The sequence below is a fragment of the Chamaea fasciata genome, unplaced genomic scaffold (assembly GCF_029207755.1).
Source record: "Chamaea fasciata isolate MVZ Bird 193981 ecotype frontalis unplaced genomic scaffold, bChaFas1.0.hap1 SCAF_4, whole genome shotgun sequence".
NCBI lineage: Eukaryota > Metazoa > Chordata > Aves > Passeriformes > Sylviidae > Chamaea > Chamaea fasciata.
The window spans coordinates 19,760,992-19,778,447 of record NW_027094089.1 but is presented as its reverse complement, the minus strand read 5'-3'; the positions used below and the strand labels follow the sequence as shown (position 1 = coordinate 19,778,447).

The 17,456-nt window shown below is 51.7% G+C and overlaps 2 protein-coding genes across 5 annotated transcripts; one reads left to right on the top strand and one right to left on the bottom strand.

The window, feature by feature from the left end:
• The first annotated feature begins 62 nt into the window (after positions 1-62).
• RGP1 (RGP1 homolog, RAB6A GEF complex partner 1) lies at positions 63-10,913 on the top strand. 4 transcript variants are annotated; one of them, XM_066181000.1, is made up of 9 exons: positions 145-262; positions 806-945; positions 4,224-4,360; positions 4,726-4,809; positions 8,343-8,492; positions 8,571-8,717; positions 9,073-9,200; positions 9,437-9,614; positions 9,837-10,913. In XM_066181000.1, exons 2-9 carry the CDS (start codon positions 830-832, stop codon positions 10,058-10,060), a joined length of 1,164 nt encoding a protein of 387 aa, XP_066037097.1. In that variant the 5' UTR covers positions 145-262; positions 806-829; the 3' UTR covers positions 10,061-10,913. The 4 variants fall into 4 exon arrangements, with proteins under 4 accessions (XP_066037096.1, XP_066037097.1, XP_066037099.1 ...); XM_066181002.1 differs by having other exon boundaries at positions 9,763-9,928; XM_066180999.1 differs by having other exon boundaries at positions 63-187; positions 8,343-8,717.
• Positions 10,914-11,793: 880 nt separating this feature from the next.
• MSMP (microseminoprotein, prostate associated) lies at positions 11,794-13,229 on the bottom strand. The gene is made up of 3 exons (XM_066182317.1): positions 13,124-13,229; positions 12,368-12,476; positions 11,794-11,983 (listed from the first exon to the last, which is right to left on the bottom strand). The coding sequence occupies exons 1-3, from the start codon at positions 13,227-13,229 to the stop codon at positions 11,794-11,796; spliced, it is 405 nt and encodes a 134-aa protein (XP_066038414.1).
• Positions 13,230-17,456: the final 4,227 nt, after the last annotated feature.

Genomic DNA, 17,456 nt, shown 5'->3' with positions numbered 1-17,456 from the left:
GCCGAGTGTAACCCGAGTGTTGCCGAGTATAACCCGAGTGTTGCCGATTGTAACCCGGGTGCCGAGGGTTCCCGAGCGCTGCCCGAGCTTTGCCGAACTCTGCCCGAGTGCTGCCGATCCCCGCCGAGCGGCTGAGGGGAGCCGGGCCTGCAGTGGTGCCGGGCGGCGAGCGCGGCCTGTGCGGGTGGTGAGTGGGCCCGAGGCCGGAGCTGCGGAAAGTTTGCGGCCCTGTGTCCCTGATCCCTCGGGTGGAGCTATCCGTGTGCGTGTCTGCGTTAGGGACCACAGGGCTGGGGGTGTCAGGGCTGTCCTTTCTCACGGTCGCGGTGCGTCCGGACCGCTCTTGTCTGTGTGGACCTGGGAGGAAGATGTATGTGTTTGTAAGGACAGGGTTGTGCGTGTTTACCCCCACACCTACTGTGTGTATATGTATCTGTGTCCCCATTCCTCCTCACTTACATTGCCCAGCCCTCTCCCCGTGTCTCTGTGACAACACAAGGGGGGGTGGCTTTAAACCGAAAGACCCTTCGTTTAGATTAATTATTAAGAAGAAATTCTTTATTATGAGGGTGGTGATGCACTGGCACAGGTAGGCCAGTGAAAATTGTGGTTGATTTGTCCCTGGAAGTGTTCAGTGGCAGGCTGGATGGGGTCCTGAGCAATCTGGTCTGGTGGGAGGTGTCCATGCCCATGGCAGTGGAGTTGGAACAAGATGATCTTTAAGGACTGTCACCCCAAACGGTTCAGTGATTCCTTGAATCCATGATTCTGTGATAACATGCCCACTGTTGCCTTTTTTTGGCAGGTGTGCAGCAGGATTGTCCAAGCCATGATCGAAGTATTGGCCAAGCTGGGCCGTGGGCCTGTGTTCCTGGCAGGGGAGGTGCTGGAGTGTGTGATCACCTTCACCAACCCATTATCGGCTTCGTCGACCTCTGCCAGCAGGTACAGGAGCCTGTGCCAGTCCATGCATGGAGCCTCCAAGTGTTGGAGCTGCCTGAGTCCCTCCAGAGGGAGCAGCCTACCCTCTTTCCTCTCTCTGGAGTAGTAGTCCTGTCTGCACTGTGGGGCAATGGTGCCAGCTCAGCCCCTTGTGACTTCCCTACTCGAGGCACTCCCTTAAGGAGGCCTTGCACCATCTCAATTTTGGGGGCGAAGCTGAGGTAATTATGCTGCGTTTGTACCCCCAAGACGTAGACAAGGAAAGAGGTATGCAGTTAGAGATTCTCTGTCCCTCAGGTGAGCCCTCAGTGGCAGTGACTGGCAGAAAATGAAGCCAAACTGGCTGTCAAAGTGGGATATCTGGTCACGCCAGGGTGGCAGTCCTACAAAGCAGCATCCAGGCAGTGTCATTATTTCCTGCATTTGTGAGGGAGCTCTCTTTTGTCTAGCAGTGCTGGATAGATCAGTGTGATCTCTGCCTCCAGAGATGGCAGACAAAGAGGTGGGGATGAAAGGGGTGCCTTCTGAGGCCACATTTTCTGTGGCCTAGCCTTTGAGCAGTGCATCTCCCCTTAGCAGTGCTGAGGAAATGTGAGAAGGTGGGAGCTTCCCATATTGGCTCACAGGGAGTGACTCCATGTCACGAGTAGTCACCCAAAGCGTTCGTGTCTGCTGAGTGTGTGGCCTTGTCTGATTCTTGAGGTAGTGAAGAGTGCTTTCTCATCTTGAGTCCTTCCTGGGAAGTGTCTCTTTCCAGCCTTGTCAGGTTCAGCATGTTTTCATCACCAGTATGATGTTCACATGTGATTGTATTGGTGGGCCCACTTGCAGTGCCTGCAGTCTCAGCAGCAGAGGGCTTCTGTATTTATTGCTTTCCTTAACTTGCCATCTTTTCTTCCTGTTTCCTTTTGACTACTGAGTTCAGGTTTTAAATTGAGGCGTGGCATAAGCATCCAGTTTCCCAGAGCTTTGTCCTGTGTGATGACAAGAGCTGTTTGCCTGCTTCTGAAACATGTAGGACTGCGAGGTTACCAGGTGGCATCGTTTGGGGGGTTTCCAGTGCATTTATGAGAGCTTCATTTAAAACTTCAGATGTGTTGTGATCTGTAGAAGACTGCCTCTTGAAAAAGAAAAAAAATTAAAATAATAAGAAAAACCCCAGATGATCAATCGGACAAGACATGGCTATGTCAAATGAGTGGCAGCAGCAAGTAGATTGGTGGTTTGGAAAATGAAGCTGTGGGTTGCCTAAAGGCAGGAGCCGGATCAAAGCACCGTGACTGCAACAGGCAGATAGCCCTGTCAGAGCCTGGAAGGTCTTGCGGCTGACAGGTGCAGGGACAGAGGCCACATTTTGAGCACAGGGACAGAACTGAAGGAAAGGCAGGAAGTGAATTTGATGATGGAATACAAGAAACAAATCTCTGCTACCCAGAGGCTGCAGGGAGCATGTCCCATGTAGGCTACAGGAATTGTGGGGAAGGTGATGCTGGAGGGAAGTGACCTCAGCACCAGTGCAGGATCCTCCACTGCTGAACAAGCACCAGCTGAACAAGCCAGCTCTGCTGGCCAGAAGGGACATGCAAATTTTGTTTAGATATCTGGCTAGAAAAAATGTAAACAATCTGGTGACACATAGTAAATCAATACTGAAAAAGAAAAAAATACTCAAAATATGGTGTTTGAAGGTACTGTAATCACTCTAAGCTTATATAAAATTAGCAAACATTGCCTCAAGCAAGAGCAGTTCTCTGCTTCCAAAGAGCAGATACCTTACAACAAGAAAACATATGGCAGCCCTGATGGAAAAGCCATGCTGGTACTTTTAAAAATGCAGAGTTACAACTGTAGGTCTCAAAGCAACTAGGTATAGTAACTGAGATGTGTTTGGGTAGGGGCAGCCAGCACATGCAAAAGATCAGATAGCGCATTGTTAGTCAGCTGACACAAATACAGCACACCTTTTTCCCAGGTTCATCTAGACCTTTAACTGCTCTGATGCGTCACATGGAGGGACACCCGTGTGCTACAAAAAATCCCTCTGCCACCTAAAGCTTTGGTGTTGGTGCTTACTAATGAGATCATGATGTTAGAAAACACCAGAGGAACTATTCACTGGCTAAACTATAGAGACTGCTATGGAAATAAAATAGAGGAGTGATTTGGAAACTGAAAGGTGTCACTAGTACCATGAGAAGTGCCCTACGGAATGGCTGGTGTCACAACAGAGTCCAAAACATGAGACTTTTTTCTGTGCTGAATGTGTGGCCTTACATTAATTCCTGTGGCTGTACAGAGAAGGGTCAAAATTATGCCTTTGCCTCCCCTGTTGCCGTCAGCAAAGTCCTTGCATAAGGAGAAGTAAGTAAGTCCTAATGAAAAACCCATAAACATTCTTCTTTGGTCTAGCATAAACAACAGCTGATGTTCTTGTTGGGGATAGTGCTGTGGGGTCAGAGGGAGCTTGTCTGTGCCTACCTGCCCCGAGGAGTGTTGAGCTTGGGGCATGTCCGTGCTGTGGGCAGGGGCAGCTGAGCCCATGTTGCAGGAATTTGTTGCTTCAGAATTTGCCCGCTTCCTTAATGGTTGTGTTGCTACCAGTGTGCTGCTCTGTGTGTCACCTCTGGCTTGGGATTTAACTGCTCATGGTTGAGTGTCCTCTGCCAGGGCCCACATGCAGCAGCTTGAGGTGTCCTCCAAAGACTGCAGTGAGTGGCCAGTCCCAATCTGTGGATGATGAGAAAGATGAACAAATGAGTAAGGCTTTGTGCTGGATCTTGGAACACTTGACCTCAGCATGTTTGCTGAAAGATGCCTGTGAAGTTTTGTAGAAGCCACCTTGTCTCTTGTCCTCATGGAAGGGGACAGGGGCTGCAGAGCTCTGCTGCCTGTTATCCTCTGCCATGAGTGTACAGTGTGTTTCTTGGGGCAGATGTGTTTTCTTGTGCCATGTCAGTGCTGTGCCAATGGTGTTGTGGCTCAGACTGCAATTTTTCCTGCTTAAAAAGTCCTTGGGCCACAGAGCCAGGCTTTGGGTGAAGCTCTTGCCAGCAGCTGCAGTGGAAGTGGCTTTGAGTCAGCATCCCAGCTTGAGATTACTCCCAAGGCTTGTTTGGAAGGGGACTGTGAGAGTGGCTTCAGTGACAGTGAAGCAAGGACTTCTTCCTTCCAGACAAGCAGCGCTGCATGGAGCTGAGTGGACAGAGTTGCTCTTCTCCCAGTTCCTGCCTGCTGTAATTCAGGTTTAAAGCAGAGATATGAGTGTTGTTCTTTGCTTTCAGTGAGATGCTAGCATGGGCCAGCGCCCAGATCCACTGCCAGTTTCACGCCAGCGAGAACCGGGTGGCACTCCCTCCCTCTGATGGCAGCAAACACGATGTGCAGGCAGAGAATGAGACCGTCTTTGTCCCCAACAGAGGTGAGTGCCACTCCTGCCTGTCACCCGGGTAGGGACAGTGAGAGCGCAGTGGGCAGGAGTCAAGCAGACCATAATGTGTGTGTGTCTTGATGCAGCATGCGTAGAAGTGAGTGGGAATTTTGTGTTGCTTTCCTGGTGATGGATGTTGTGAGACCTTGTTAATACTGTAATCACAATGACACTAGCTTGGATTGAAACACGACAGTTGTTTGTCCAGCTGCAGTGGCAGTGTCTTATGATATGACCAGGGCAAGAGATCTTTCTTCTTTGGCTCTCTTCTCCCTCTTCCTTCCCATGGAGATAAAGCTTGACCTGAATACAGCCTGAGGCTGTGCAGCATTCATGTGTTTCTTATTCTCTTCCAGGAGAGCGGGGTCAGTGTATCCTGTCCACCCCACCAAAGATCCTCTTCTGTGACTTGCGACTGGATCCTGGGGAGTCCAAGTCCTGTGAGTCCTGTCTTCTCTTCCCTTGTTCACAGAGCTCATCTCTGGGGAGTTCTGCTTTCAAAACTGGCTTTGCAGACCTGAGTGCTGCAAGTGTGAGATCCTGATGCTCATGAAAGATAGGGTGCTTTGGAGTGTGAGTGCTGAGGAGCTGCTGCATCATCCAGAATCTGTTCTCTGCTTTTCTAGGGCTGTGTGCTGCAATGCGTCCCTCAGTCCTGCCCCTGGCCTGTGGCCTTTGCTGCAGGTCTACTGTGTAGCTCCAAGTTGTAAAATTTTTGAAATATCTGGTTGCAGCAGGAGGAATGGCTACACACACCTGCATTTCCTTGTCTTTATTTCTTCAGTCATACTGGAGTATTCTTGGAATTTAGAGTACTGGGGTATTCTTGGTGTCCTCCAAAGGTTTGTGCTTCCTGTTCAGGTTGTAGCTGTCCTGGAGATTATAGTCTTCTGGATGTTATAGTTTTCCTGCTGTGAAAGTGAGCACTGCTCTTCTTCTCTGCTCAAAGCTCTCCAATAGATAGCTGTGGAAACAGCTGAGTATGCACTGTTCACTCTTGGCTGTGTGGCCCAGCCTGTTCAGGTCATGTCAGATCTCCTTTGCATTCCAGTGGCCTGTGATTAGCAGCAGTGATGTTAGGCCTCTCAGGCTGTGCATGGAGAGCTTTGTTATTGTCCCAGGGATCTGCTGGGAATGGTTGATGGAGATCTCTCACACTGCAGAGCACAGGGTGAGGAGAGACAGTCCCTATGCTGGGGCAGGCTCTACTGGATCACTGAGCTCTGCAGAGCTGGAAGCGAAGCTGCAGGTGAGACCAAGCAGCCACGGGGTTGTGACATGGCTGATTTTGAAGCTGGTGTCTCCTGCCTTTCTGGCCTTGGAGGGGCCTGGCTGGAGGGAAAGGTGGACCTGGTGAAACCAGGCTGGCGTGGCTTGGTGGTTAGTGGGGTGGGGCTGTGCCATGTTGGTGCTGTGCCCCTAAACTGCAGAGCCTGTTGTCTGAAGACATTTGGTTATTCATTTACTTTTCTACAGCAGCATCTTGGGGAAAGGAGCTGGCCATGCCAGCAGGAAGGAAGAGGAGACAGAAATCTTAGCTGGCCTGAGGCTCACCTGGATTCTCCTGTGTTCCTTGCTGCTTGCAGGTTTGGGGCTGGAGCATCCATTCCCGGGAAGCAGAGGGAAGTCCCTTTTTCTGGCATACCTTAGACAGGTTGGGCAGTTTCTGGAATAACAGATCAGTGATGACAGCCCAAGGTCCAGGTGGCTGGGATGGATCGAGGTATTGACTGTTCACTGGCTTAACAGGCGGAAGCCGTTCAACTACCAGTTAAACTAGGGATTGTCTGTCCTTTCCAATGACGTCGAGATGTGTGTGTCTGTCCTCTCTGCCTCTGGGTGGCACTGGCACACGTAGCCTGCATCTGCCTGGTGCTTGGATGCAGCTTCTCTGGAAGGACACAAACTCTTTTATTCTTTGAGGTTCCTTAGCTGTGCAGTACAGCCTTTCCCCTTGGCTGTGTGATGCACCTGTTTCATGCATCACATGTGATTGGCTGCATGTGGTGCTGCTTTTTTAGCACTGAAATCCCTGTATCACAGCCTTGGTCTCATTTGCTGCCAGGCTGTTCACACCAATCCCATCAGCCTGCGGTGCTGCTGCTCTCACGCGAGACTGCAGCTGGCACGCTTGCAGACCATTCCTGGAGTCTCCTGCCAGCTCCATGGAGGCAGAGTTAAGGCTGTGTGGGTGTGTATCTTAATTTTTCATTTCCTGTTTTTCAGAAGTTTTGAGTTTTGCTATGCAGTTTGAGAAGGGGGGAAAAAAACAAACCAGAAAACCCAAGAAATCTTAATTCTGCTTCAGCAATATACTGTGTTATTAAACAGCAGCCAGAGCTGGCACATACAGCTGAGGTTGTGTCAGACTGTCTCTTGATAAAAGGACTTGTTTTCATTTGCTGACCAACTTATTCCCCAATACCTTACTCTTGTTGTGGTGCCTATGTGTCGAAGTTGACTCATCTCCCAGCCCTTTGACATATGGCGCAGGCTGAGCTCTTTAAATTTGTCACCATGAAGCTTTTTCTCAACTCCTCAAATCATTTCTGTGGCTGTTTTGCCTCCACTCTGGTTTTGTAACACCTTTAAACATTTGGTAGATCACAGAGAGGGGAGGAAATGGGAGCAGCCTGGACACAGGCCAGAAGGCAAGCCAGAGGGTGCAGCAGCGGATGGGTAAGGAAGGCATTTGTAGCAACAGGAATGTGCTTCCTTCTGGGATATGCTTGGAAGCTGGGACTTCCTGAGTCTTGGCATTCCTGAGCGAGGTAGCAAACTGTCCATCCTCCTCTGACTATGGTGGTCTCTGCTCAGATTATCCTCAGTAGGCATGAAGGTCTTTGTGAGCACTCTTGTTGAATCTGGTACGGGGGTTACAGAAGTCTGCTTCTTTCCTTGGAAATACCTGATTTTCCTCCCTGTTAGGATAGTTCTCTGCTTTATCTGCACCCTGGTCCAGAAAGAGTTGCAAAGTGTGACATCCTGTCAACACTACACACTAGCACAGGCTTTTTTCTTCCTTCCAGTCCTGTTATTTTAAAACCAGAAGTTATATTTAAAATGTAACCCTAACTTTTAATCTAAGCCTCAACATTCAGTGTGTGCCAGACATAGGGAAGGATCTGTGGTTTCAGAGCAGGTGCTGCCCTTCCTCTGGCAGGGTGTTTCTGCATTGTGATGGGCAAGCCAGGGAGGTGGAGACTTTCTGCAGTTCACTGTTTATGTCTTTCTTATTATACAGCATGTGGTTTGGGAAAGCTGCAGAAGTGTTCACACTGTGTCAAGCGGCATTGGAGTTTGTGTGGTGGCCAAGGGGCTCTAGGGGGGCTGAATGTGGTGAAAGCCAGGCCCCAGTGTCTGAGAGCCCTCAGAGTCAGAGGCTTTGTGGTCTAAGTCATCAGCTTGTCGAGGGGGCCAAACCACAGATTGTTGTGAAGGTCTCAGAATCATTTCTTGATCATTTAGCTGCAGTCCTTCAAAAACTAGGGGGAAACTAACTTGTTGCTGAGTTTGAGGGTTTGTGTAAAGCAAAAGCAAAAGAGGCATGAAGTACTGATCAATACCCACATGGGGCAGGGCCTGGAGGAGGCTGTGCTGTGAGAGCGCTGGGCAAAGGAGTGCACAAAGGCAAATTTGGGTTGAACTTGTGATGAGTAAGTTTAGTTCTTGTGGTTGTATTCCTGGATTTTACATATTTCACATTCTTTGGAGACAGAGTTTGTGTGTCAGGTTGTATGTGCTGGAAGCAGTATTTGGATGATGGTGCATGTGATGTGTGGAGCAGTGTGCCTGGTGTGGGGGAGCCAGGTTGTGTTTGGCCCCTGGCGGAAAGAGGAGACAGCGGAAAGCACCAGGCACTGTCCCTAGCTCAACACTGCTGATTGTAACATTTGGTGAAGGGAGCCTGCACACAACAGCTGCAGGATCTTCCCTCTGGCCTTGGAAAGCCAATTTTCTGCACCCCTTGCAGATTCATACTGTGAGACACTGCCGGTCGATGGTCCCCCCTCCTTCCGGGGACAGTCCGTGAAGTACGTGTACAAACTGACCATCGGCTGCCAGCGCGTCAACTCCCCCATCAAGCTGCTGCGCGTGCCCTTCCGTGTCCTCGTGCTGCACGGTAAGGCCACGCGCTGCCCTCCCCACACGGCGAGCTGGGCTGCACCCTGCCCTGCTGATGCTCTCACCTTCTTCCCAGGGCTCAAGGATTACCAGTTTCCACAGGATGAGGCTGTTGCACCCTCAAACCCCTTTCTGGAGGAGGAGGAGGGCTTGAAGAAAGATTCTCGCCTGGCAGACCTAGCAACAGAACTGCTCATGGTGGCCACCTCCCGACGCAGCCTGCGTAGGTCATATTCCCTGCTCAAACCTGCTGTCCTTCCTGAGAGGGACATGGAGGACATCTCAGGGCCAGCTGCAAAATATCTCTCACCGACAAAGTGTATCTCCAGCTATGGTTGTGGAGCAGCTCTATAAGGGCCTGTTTGAGTCAGGGCCTACTTCAGCCCAAGAGACCCTCTGCCCAGCACATCACAGTCAGTGTAGGGTTTGCCCCTGCTCACTGCAGAAATTTCCCAAAATATACCACCTCTAGGGACAGTCCTTTACACCCAAACAGGAGGCATGGCGTCATGTCATTAACCCAGAGCACTGCACATAGCAGGGCCTTGTCCTGCCACAACCCTCTTCTTGCTCCACAGACCTGTATAACATCAGCAACACTCGTGGGAAGGTGGGGACGTTCTGCATCTTTAAGACTGTGTATAAGATTGGAGAGGATGTCATTGGGACCTTCAACTTCTCAGAAGGAGATATCCCATGTCTGCAGGTCATTGCTGTCTCTGGGATTACTGGGGAGAAGCAGGGGTTTAGGGTGAGGGATGGGGGAGAAGGGATTGGGGTGGCACTGGGCTGTGAGGGTTTCTAGTGGGACCCAGCTGGGGTCTCCTTGGAATGTGAGGGGGACAATAGTCCAGCCCTAAGTTTATTTGGGAAATGGAGCCTGCAGGCTTTGCATGCGGTGTGTATGAGGTGAGAGCAAGCACCCTACCAATTGCCCTGCAGTTCTCAGTGAGCCTGCAGACAGAGGAGAGCATCCAGGAGGAATTCCAGCGCCGGCGTGGGCAGCCTGTCTCCTTCACCGTGCACGCCCGCCATCAGGAGTCGTGCCTGCACACAGCGCAGAGCAGCTTCAGTCTGCCCATCCCACTCAGCTCAACCCCAGGATTCACCACCAATGTCGGTTAGTACCCACCACAGAAGGGACCATCCCCTGCTTGTCTCTGCAGGAGGAATGTGATGTCCCCAGCCCTCCCCTTGCTCAGCAGAGATGTATCCCTTAGGAGGAAGTTGGCTTGTGTGAGTGAGGTCATTTGCTGTCCCCTTGACAGGACAGACAGTGCTGGGATGGCTGCTGTCCATGGCCTTTATGGGTGTTAAGTGCTGACCACCCTCTTGCCCACAGTGTCCCTGAAGTGGAGGCTACACTTTGAGTTTGTGACTTCTGGGGAGTCAGCGGGGACTTGCTTGGTTCGTGGGAGCCAGTCGGAGGCTGTCACCTGGACTGGGGTGGAGCAGATGGCAGTGGACACCTTCAGCTGGGACTTGCCCATCAAAGTTCTTCCCACCAACCCCATCCTGGCTTCCTATGTATCTCAGTTCTCCAGCACTAACTCCATCACCATCTGAAGTAGGAAGAGATTGTTGGCCTGCAGAGCTACAAGCATATGCCACCAGTGGGAATGGCAGGCAGGACTGTCACCAGTGTGCTGTGGTGCACATATCCCAGTGTCCCCTTGGATTCATCTGTGATGCCCAGGTGGGCATCAGGCATGTCTGTCCTGTCCATGGGTGGAAGAACACTGCTTGATGCAGTCTTGTGCTGCAGATCTCAGCTGGAGCTGGACCCTTCCTGCCTGGGTGAAGGTGCAGGTCCCAGCACTCAGCAAAAAGAAATCTGCCTTCCCAGGGAATCACTGATGTGCCTTTATCCCATATGAGGCTTCCAAGAAGGAAAGGCCCAGCCCAGGGAGGGGAGAGGCGAACTCTTCCAGTGAAGCTTCATATCACCCTTGGGTGAAGGCTGTGCCCTTACAGAGACTCTACAAGCAGAGGTCTGTCAAGCATAGTATCTACCTGGGCTGGGTGAGACCATACTCTCCTGCCCTGGCATGTGTCCTGCCTCTTGGAGCACTGTCCCATGCATACCACGCAGTCCAGTGCCCCAGCCACCCCCATCTGGAGGAGGCAGGTCCTGGCAGACCAGCCCTGTGCTGCTGGCCTGTGCTGGTGACCAGGATGCAGACCCATGCTGTGTCAGTACAATCATGATGATTAAAAACTGAGCAGCACTGAGGCCCTGGGCTGTTGTCTGGGTGTGAAGGCATCCTTCTGGTCTTTGGATCCCTGGGGGCTGTAAGGAATGTATGCTCTGCATCTGAGAGTTGGCATGGAGATCTCCCTGCTCAACAGCCAGCTCCCCATTTTTTCTAAGACTTCCAATGAGCTTTCCTCTTTGCATGGTAATATAATAAACATCTGAGTGTACAAAACTCGGCTTTCCCAAGAGCCTTATTCCTACATTGTTCCCGGTGCTGAACACACCTTACCTTCTACAGCAGTCACAGGCTGGAGACCTCTTTGTTCAGTATCTTTATTGCAAAAACAGAAACATCTACACAAGGCTCTGCACAACACAGGTATGGCACCAGCTGGGGCAGCTGCCAGGGTGGCTGCCTCCACCCTGGCACTTGGATTGCTTCTGGTTCCTGAACCATTCCCACCCTGCTCCTTTGCCAGTGGGGATGGGGGTCTCCCCTGGGGACATCCTGTTCTGCCACCCACCCTGGGCTGTCTCTGTTGTAGTGTTGCCCCTGGCTGGCCTACAGTGCCAGGGACCCAAGGAGCTTTTAGAGCAGGGGCATTAGTGGTTCCAGAGGTGGGTTGTGCCCCTCCCACTCCAGGAGCAGAGAAGGGGCTGTACAGGGTGTGGGGATGCTGCATGATGTGCCGTGGTGACCCCAGTGAGCTCCCCACGGCTGCTGTGCAGAGGAGTAGAGTTCTGGGAGGGAGTAGGGAGCTGCTTTGCTTGGGTCTGCATATCAGAATGCAGGACTGCCATGGAGCAGGCTGATAATAGTCCTGTAGCCTTTTTTCAGTCGCTGAAGGTTTTCTGCCCATCTGGGAGGATATCCTGTAGAATCTCCATTTCCACGATGTGCAGAACACCTCACAGGGAGAATGCCCCAATTCAGGAAGCTGAAGGCAGAATCAGAGCTTGGTACCATGGTGTATAGTGGTTTCCCTCGAAGGTGCCAGCGGTGATGCCTCTACAGGGTGGGTAGGGCAGGTCTGTAGCATGCGGGCGGTGTGTTCTGGAGGGGGAAGGGCAGCGTCGAAGGGCGCTGAGCGCTGCTAAGCCTCTATCTGCTCAGCCCCGCACCCAGCACCTTGTTCACCAGTGGCTCGGGGGTCCCGGCCGAGCCCCACTCGTGCTCCACGCTCTTCACGCATGGCAGGCTGGGGTTGGCCTTCTGCACTACCGAGATCTGGCAGGTCTGCAAGTCGTAGTGGGCCTCACACCACTCAGGGAAGTCGATTGGGTGCTGGGTGCTGTGGGAGAGGACACGGTGCCGTCAGACCCCCTGATTAGTGCTGGGGAGCTGCTGACTGGACTGGGTGGCTTCCTGCTGCCAGCCCCCTGCACAGGATGTCTTCCAGACCAGCTCAGGCAGGCTGGGACATGGCTCCTGGCACATCTGGGCATCTAGCTGTGCCGAGACACCCTTTCCAAGTGCCCCAGCTCACCCCACCACCCTCAATGCCCTAGTGGGGTCCTGCCCACCTCTGCCTCTTGTTCCCCAGGACCTGGTGCCCCACAGCCCTCCCAAGACTCTGATATCTGCTGCATTTGCAGCCACCAGACTCCCCGTGCTGCAGATGCAGGGGTGCCATGGTGGGAAGTGACAGCCCACCCCAGCACAGCCCCTCACTCACGTCTCGCAGCAACCCACACCAATGGGGTGTAGGCAGGTGCAGAGCAGGCAGTTGGTGCTCAGCCATGATTCTCCAAGGGAGAACTCTTTTCCTTCGTACTCACAGGGAGCTGCAAAGGAAACAGTGGTGATGAGAACACATGGGACTGTGCTCAGGGCAGGTGGAAACCTCGTTGACACTCCTGTGTCCTGAAAGAGGGGACAAAAGTGTCATGATGACATCTTACCCACCTTAAGGTATGGAAGATATATGGTGGTCTGTCCACTGTCCTGCAGGTATGGAATGCCCTGTCATCTGCCATGGGTGATGTACCCATCCATCCTCTCCTGGCCCTGCCCTGGGGCTCTCACCATTACCCCATCAGTCTAGTGCAAGAAGTAAGTGGCTCTTGCTTCTCTGGAGAGAACAAATCCAGCACCCCTTAGAGTCTGGGCATTTCTGCAGCCCTGGGAGGAGACAGCAGAGGGATGATGACCTACTCTGCTCCCTTTGCTGCTAGTTCTGCACAATTTGCCCCAGCCAGGTTCCTGCCAGGAGCCTTCATGGCCCAGAAAGCTGTTTCTCAGCCAGAGCTCTGGGATGCCGTTCTGTGGTTTGTAGACTGCTCCTTCCACTCATCACTGGCCTATGATCCCATTCCTGAGTTCAGCACAGTCCCTTCCATACTTCTCAGGCATAGGGCAGAGCCCTGCTGTGCTGGGAAAGCTGAAGCCTCCTCTTCCCATCAGCCTCTTCCCATCTCACCTCCCCACTTACCTTTAGCCTGGAAGTAGCATTTGGCCTGGGAGCCAGGCAGCTGGAGGAGTAGGGAAAGAAGCAGGCAAAGCCTGCCCCAAGCACACCTCATCTTCTGTACTTGCATGGCTGTGGATGGTTGCACTGGACTTGTTCACTTTGCTTCTCTATTGCCTTTGCTCCTTTCCCTTCTCTTTCTCTTTCTCTCTCTCTGCCTTTTTAATGCTCTTCCCCTGATCCCAATGAGAGATATTTATAAAGTTCAGCTTTACGACCCTGGCCACCAGCTGTGCCCCACTGGAAAAGTTGTAAAACTCATTTCCTGATTTGAAAGGCATGAAAACAAGAGGTAGGATCAAGATTTTTAACAAGCTGTGAAAAGCTGATTCATGCCCTCCAGAAATTTCTCCAGTTGGAAGCCCCTGTGGGTGCAAGACTCCACAGTGAGGGGAGATCCAAAGGTCCCCAGCGGCGTTGCCTCTGCAGCGTGGTGAGCATGTAAGCAGCAAGCACGGGAGACCCTGGCTCCTGACCAGGAGAGCTCCAGGCTCCCCTTGGGTCATGCTCAGCCGTCACTACTTCTTCACAGCAAGCCAAGGTTTTAGGAGCATCCCATCTTGCAGAGCTGCAGAGGCATCCTGCTAACAGTGTGGGATGCAAATGGCACTGTCCACATTTGGGGAGGGAGCTGCTTGCACCCAACTCCTGAGCTGCATGACACTTGCACCCCAGCCTGGGCTGCAGCCGTGCCAGGTTACGGCCATGCATGAGCTGCTGGGGGGGTGACAGGAGATTTAAAATCACCGAATCATAGAATATGCTGATTTGGAAGGGGCACATCAGGATCACCATGTCAAACTCCTGGCCCTGCACAGAACACCCCAAGAATCCCAGCATGTGCCTGATAATATTGTCCAAACACCTAATGGGCTCTGACAGATTTGATGCTGTGACCAGAGCAGACAGTACAGCAACAGCCACTGATGCAGAACAGGAGAGAAAGAACTGGGGCTCATCTGAGCAGTGCCCATGAGAGAGGACTGTGCCTGTGCACCTGGAGCACACAGAAGGTACCAGAGCTGAGCATCCTCTTTCACAGGCTGCAGACTGGCCCCAGCAGAAGCAGGAAACAGGAGGGATAAAATCAGGGGGCAAAAGTGCTTTTGGGTGACAAGTAACCTGAGAGGTAAATGAAGGACTTGGCTGGAAGCAAGGACCTCTGGGAAGATGCCACATCACCCAGGGATGTGCCTGTGGACCTCATAGACCTTCACCCAGAGGGCCTGCCTCTGTGTAGAAGTGATAAGGCTTTATCAGCTGGAAAAGGGAGCAGATGTGCAAGAGGGAGGAAGTCGGAGCCCTGGGAGCCACATGGCCCCAGAGAGCTACAAGCAAAGGGCTGAGTTGCCAAAAGAAATTTGCAGCCCTTGTCAGAGGTACTGCCAGCAGCAGGAAACAGGGCTCTGGGGATGGTCCAGCCAGGGGCTCAGCCAGCACGAGGCCATGCTGGCAGTGAGGCAGCATCAGCAGCGATGGCATATGTGGGTCATCTGCCCCTGCATTAAGCTCCCTACTTTGTGAGAGTTTGGGATAAATTTACACCTTGACGCGTGAGGCTTAATATCCCTTCCAGAATTTGTATTGGCATTCACTATTATAGCTGGATATTTTTCTTATCCCCATAAGTGCCCAATCCCTCATTGAATCCTGCTAAATTTTGGCCTGAGCATTTTCCTGTGGCAGTCTAATTAAGCACATAGTAAGGAAAAAAAAAGCTTCCTTTTATCCACTTTAACCGTTTTGTATTCACCACCTTTGGATTTGAAGGCACAATCCCTTCCCTTTGGTGCTCTGGACCCTTTGCCATCCCATTGCATCCATCTCTTGCAGCTTGTGCTCTCGCTGCTGAGGGAGAAGCCCTGGCTTTGCAACCCTTCTTCCCCTTAGAGTCTTACCCCAGCCCTGTTGTAGTGCCATGGATGATCCTTGGTGGGATGGTTAGATGGCAGCGAGTATGGGATCTGTTGGGAAAGGCTGAAAACAAATCAGAGAAATGTTGGACACCCCCTTCTGACCACTGGGCCCTGAGCCAGGATGGTGGAGTGTATCAGTGACAAATGGAACCTGCCCTTTGGTGCAGAGTTGTTACTATATAAGGAGGATAAAAGCATTCGTCCTCAGAGCAGTTAATTAATATTCCTATTGTGTGTTTGGAAAAAGAAGTCTGGCATGCTAGAAACTGCAATGAAATAATCCATCATTGTTTCATCAACAAGAACAGTAAATGTTAAAAAAAGAATGGTGGGTTTCACTCAGAGGCCCATAGGATTTAGACAGGCTTCCACAAGAGTGCTCATCCTGGGGTGACAGCATCTCTTGGCTGTGTAGAAGGGCATTTCCCCTGCTCCATCAGGGAGATGGAGAGGCATTCTCAGGATATCTGTAGCCATTATGGTTCATTAAATAGAGAGTTAAAGCTATGAGACTGTAGCAGCATAGAGATGGATGGTGGTTGCTGCTACCTCTGCCAGAAAAGTGTCTCTTCTCAAGAAGCTTCTTGGGGGGGGGGGGTGTGTGCACACAGGGACTCTCAAGTCCACATTCACACACACAAAGGTTAGCTCAGCAAAGAAGGCAAGGGGCTCCTGTAAAGAATTCCAGAGAGGTTTATTTTGCAGACTCACACTGAAGGGTCCAGGGACAGAAAGCCAGATCAAAGGAATGTCCAGGGTTAAGTATAGGGGTCAGGAGCCAATGGTCTGAACACAGAGGGCAGGGCAAAGGGCAATGACCTATAGGGGACATAAGAGCAGACCATCAGTGATACCACAGTCAGTGGGGAAACGGGGAAAGGAGAAACCTTGAACTGGGGACATATATGAACAATAGAGGTGGGCGAGGCCCACAGGCCAATGGGAAAAGCAAAACTGAAGTAGATTAACATAGTACTGCAGAGCACTCTGGGGAAAACCTTTCTGCTCACCCTAAACTATGAGACTTTCTCAAAGCCTGTGGTAGATTTCTTGCAAAGCATTCTCCTGGAAATGTCCCTTAGAGGCTCAAGGGCCTCCACACGAGATCATTCATGACTTTTGGGTTTTTCATCAAAGTGCGTTGTTGGGAAAATGCAGAGAAAAAAGGGAGTGTCAGGACATCTCTTGGCATGTTGCAGAGGGACCAGGGCAGTGGACCAAGGTTCACACTGTGGCTGTGCATAAGGAAAGGGGCTGGTGGTCCCCCATAGCCTAATGATCCTGCTTTTCCCCTACTGACCACTTTGCTTCCCCCACTTCTGCATTCCTGGGCACCCACCTGGCCCCAGCGCACACATACCCGTGGCTGATCCAGAGCATTTTTGTCCAGGTTGTACAGGAGGGGGCTTGTAATTTGGAAAGCAGTACTTGCAATTGAACTTGGTGCTTCAGAGCTTCTGCCTGTGTTCATGAGGAGTGCTGTGGCAGGAAGTGCTGACACCCTCTCCTGCCGTGCCAGCCTGGAGGAGGTTTTGCTGCAGAAACTGAAAGAAAGCAGCCACTTTTGGTCTCACATCTTGGGGAGCAACTGAGACCCGGGGAAGAACCACAGAAAGGATGAAAGGGCTGGAAAAAGTGCCTCTCTAGAAGTTTAGTCACTTTGATTTACCAGGCAGAGCCCAACAGATGGGATCACATGTGTGCCTGACTACATGTAGCCAGTGAGCAGCAGTCACCACCTTTGAGTATCCCAGGATCCCACGGAAGGTCATATCCGTGTCTCAGGATGTGACCTTCTGCAGGAAGGACCCAGCTCTCCTTCCTGGCCTGGCTACAGATTGTAGCTGTGTCTGAGAAAAGCTGGGTGCTGCACCCCACCAAGAACACAGTTCTGCTGGCCTCCTCTCTCAGCAATCCCTCTGCAGAGCAGCAGAATGCCCAGTGCCAGGGATGAGACCCCATGAATGGGGAAGACAGAGCACCCAAGCCAGTGGTGCTAGGATGAGGTGGCAACCACCCACCCCAGCACCACAGGAGGCTCGGGGGGGTGATAAATTGTGCTAGACATGTTGCCATCAGCAGAATCCAGGAGGGTTATAAAACCTGAATCTTCTGAGGCTTCAGCTGGGGCTGCAGCTGCAGAGCAGGAAGCAAACAGGATCCTGGCTGGCATTGTGAAAGCAAACACCATAAATCCAAGGAAGTGCTGCGATTGCTGTTTTAGGCACTGGGGAGTTTGGCTCCTACTCCCCAAAGGTATTTTATTTTCTCTCTAAACAAAAACAAACCCAGCAACAACAACAGCAACAACAAAAAAACCCACCCAAACAAAAAAACCAAACAAACAAACAAAAAATCCACAGCCCCAATTTATCACTGGA